Source organism: Dipodomys ordii, unplaced genomic scaffold (genome assembly GCF_000151885.1).
Source record: "Dipodomys ordii isolate 6190 unplaced genomic scaffold, Dord_2.0 Scaffold35, whole genome shotgun sequence".
Lineage (NCBI taxonomy): Eukaryota > Metazoa > Chordata > Mammalia > Rodentia > Heteromyidae > Dipodomys > Dipodomys ordii.
Genome location: NW_012267251.1, coordinates 553,712 through 555,288, shown reverse-complemented (window position 1 = coordinate 555,288; position 1,577 = coordinate 553,712). Strand labels below are relative to the sequence as shown.

Here is a 1,577-nt window from a genome sequence, read left to right as displayed (position 1 = left end):
CGCTCGGACGCCCCGCGCCGCTGGCCCCGCCCCCTGGGCCTCCCATTGGCTGCGACGCCGTCCGCGGCCCAACGCTGAGGGACGCGAAGAAACGTGCTCGGCTCGTGCGCGCATCCTACAGCCAATAGGAACCGAGGACCTAGCGACAACAGCCAATGGGAGGCCGCTCTGTCCCGTAGGCAGTTCCTGGCCTGCTTGTCCCAAGGGTTAGAAAAAAGGCGACCTTGGATCGCGCGTGTGCACTGAGAGCGGGCCCTCGCTGGTGACCTCGTGTCTGGCCACGTGGGCGCGTCACCTCTTCGTGGTGGGGGGGGGGAAGAAGGCCACCTTCTGGGCCGCCCGCCCGGGGAGGAGCGCGGGGAGGAGGAGGCGGGGAGGAGCGGGCCCGGGAGGCGCGCGGGAGAGGGGGGGAGAGGGGGGGAGGGCCCCGGCCGCTGCGCCCCTTCCCTCCTCCTCCCGTGTCTCCCTCCCGGACTGGGCACCGGGCCGCGCTTTTCCCTCCGCTCCTCGGGGGTCACTGTGTGGCCCAAGAAGGACCCTGCACGTGGACGTGGGTGCCAGGCGGCCTCGGGCAGGGAAGAGGCGGGCGGGGCCGTGGGTGGGGATGTGGGCGGGGCTGTGGATGGGGATGTGGCTGTGAGTGGGCCGTGGACGGGGGTGTGGGCGGGGCTGTGGCTGGGGATGTGGGCGGGGCCGTGGATGGAGTGTGGCTGTGAGTGGACTGTGGTGGGGTGTGGGCGGGGCTGTGGATGGGGATGTGGCTGTGAGTGGGCCGTGGCCGTGGATGGAGTGTGGCTGTGAGTGGACTGTGGATGGGGTGTGGGCGGGGCTGTGGATGGGGATGTGGCTGTGAGTGGGCCGTGGGCGGGGCCTTGGATGGGGATGTGGGCGGGGCTGTGGATGGGGATGTGGGCGGGGCTGTGGATGGGGATGTGGCTGTGAGTGGGCCGTGGACAGGGTGTGGGCGGGGCTGTGGATGGGGATGTGGCTGTGAGTGGGCCGTGGGCAGGGCCGTGGGTGGGGATGTGGCTGTGAGTGGTCCGTGGGCGTGGCCGTGGATGGAGTGTGGCTGTGAGTGGACTGTGGATGGGGTGTGGGCGGGGCTGTGGATGGGGATGTGGCTGTGAGTGGGCCGTGGGCGGGGCCGTGGGTGGGGATGTGGCTGTGAGTGGTCCGTGGGCGTGGCCGTGGATGGAGTGTGGCTGTGAGTGGACTGTGGATGGGGTGTGGGCGGGGCTGTGGATGGGGATGTGGCTGTGAGTGGGCCGTGGGCGGGGCCGTGGGTGGGGATGTGGCTGTGAGTGGGCTGTGGGCGGGGCCGTGGGTGGGGATGTGGCTGTGAGTGGACTGTGGATGGGGATGTGGGCGGGGCTGTGGATGGGGATGTGGCTGTGAGTGGGCTGTGGATGGGGATGTGGGCGGGGCTGTGGATGGGGATGTGGCTGTGAGTGGGCCGTGGGCGGGGCCGTGGATGGAGTGTGGCTGTGAGTGGGCCGTGGACGGGGCCGTGGGTGGGGATGTGGCTGTGAGGGGGCCGTGGGCGGGGCCGTGGGTGGGGATGTGGCTGTGAGTGGGCC

At 70.9% G+C, this 1,577-nt stretch overlaps 1 protein-coding gene across 1 annotated transcript in view; it reads right to left on the bottom strand.

The window, feature by feature from the left end:
- Nucleotides 1-1,577, bottom strand: part of LOC105986387 (extensin-like) — an 11,488-nt gene that overhangs the window by 7,541 nt on the left and 2,370 nt on the right. The window contains 2 exon segments of the mRNA XM_013017280.1: nt 483-1,337; nt 1,339-1,564. Coding sequence (XP_012872734.1) covers nt 483-1,337; nt 1,339-1,564 — 1,081 coding nt within the window.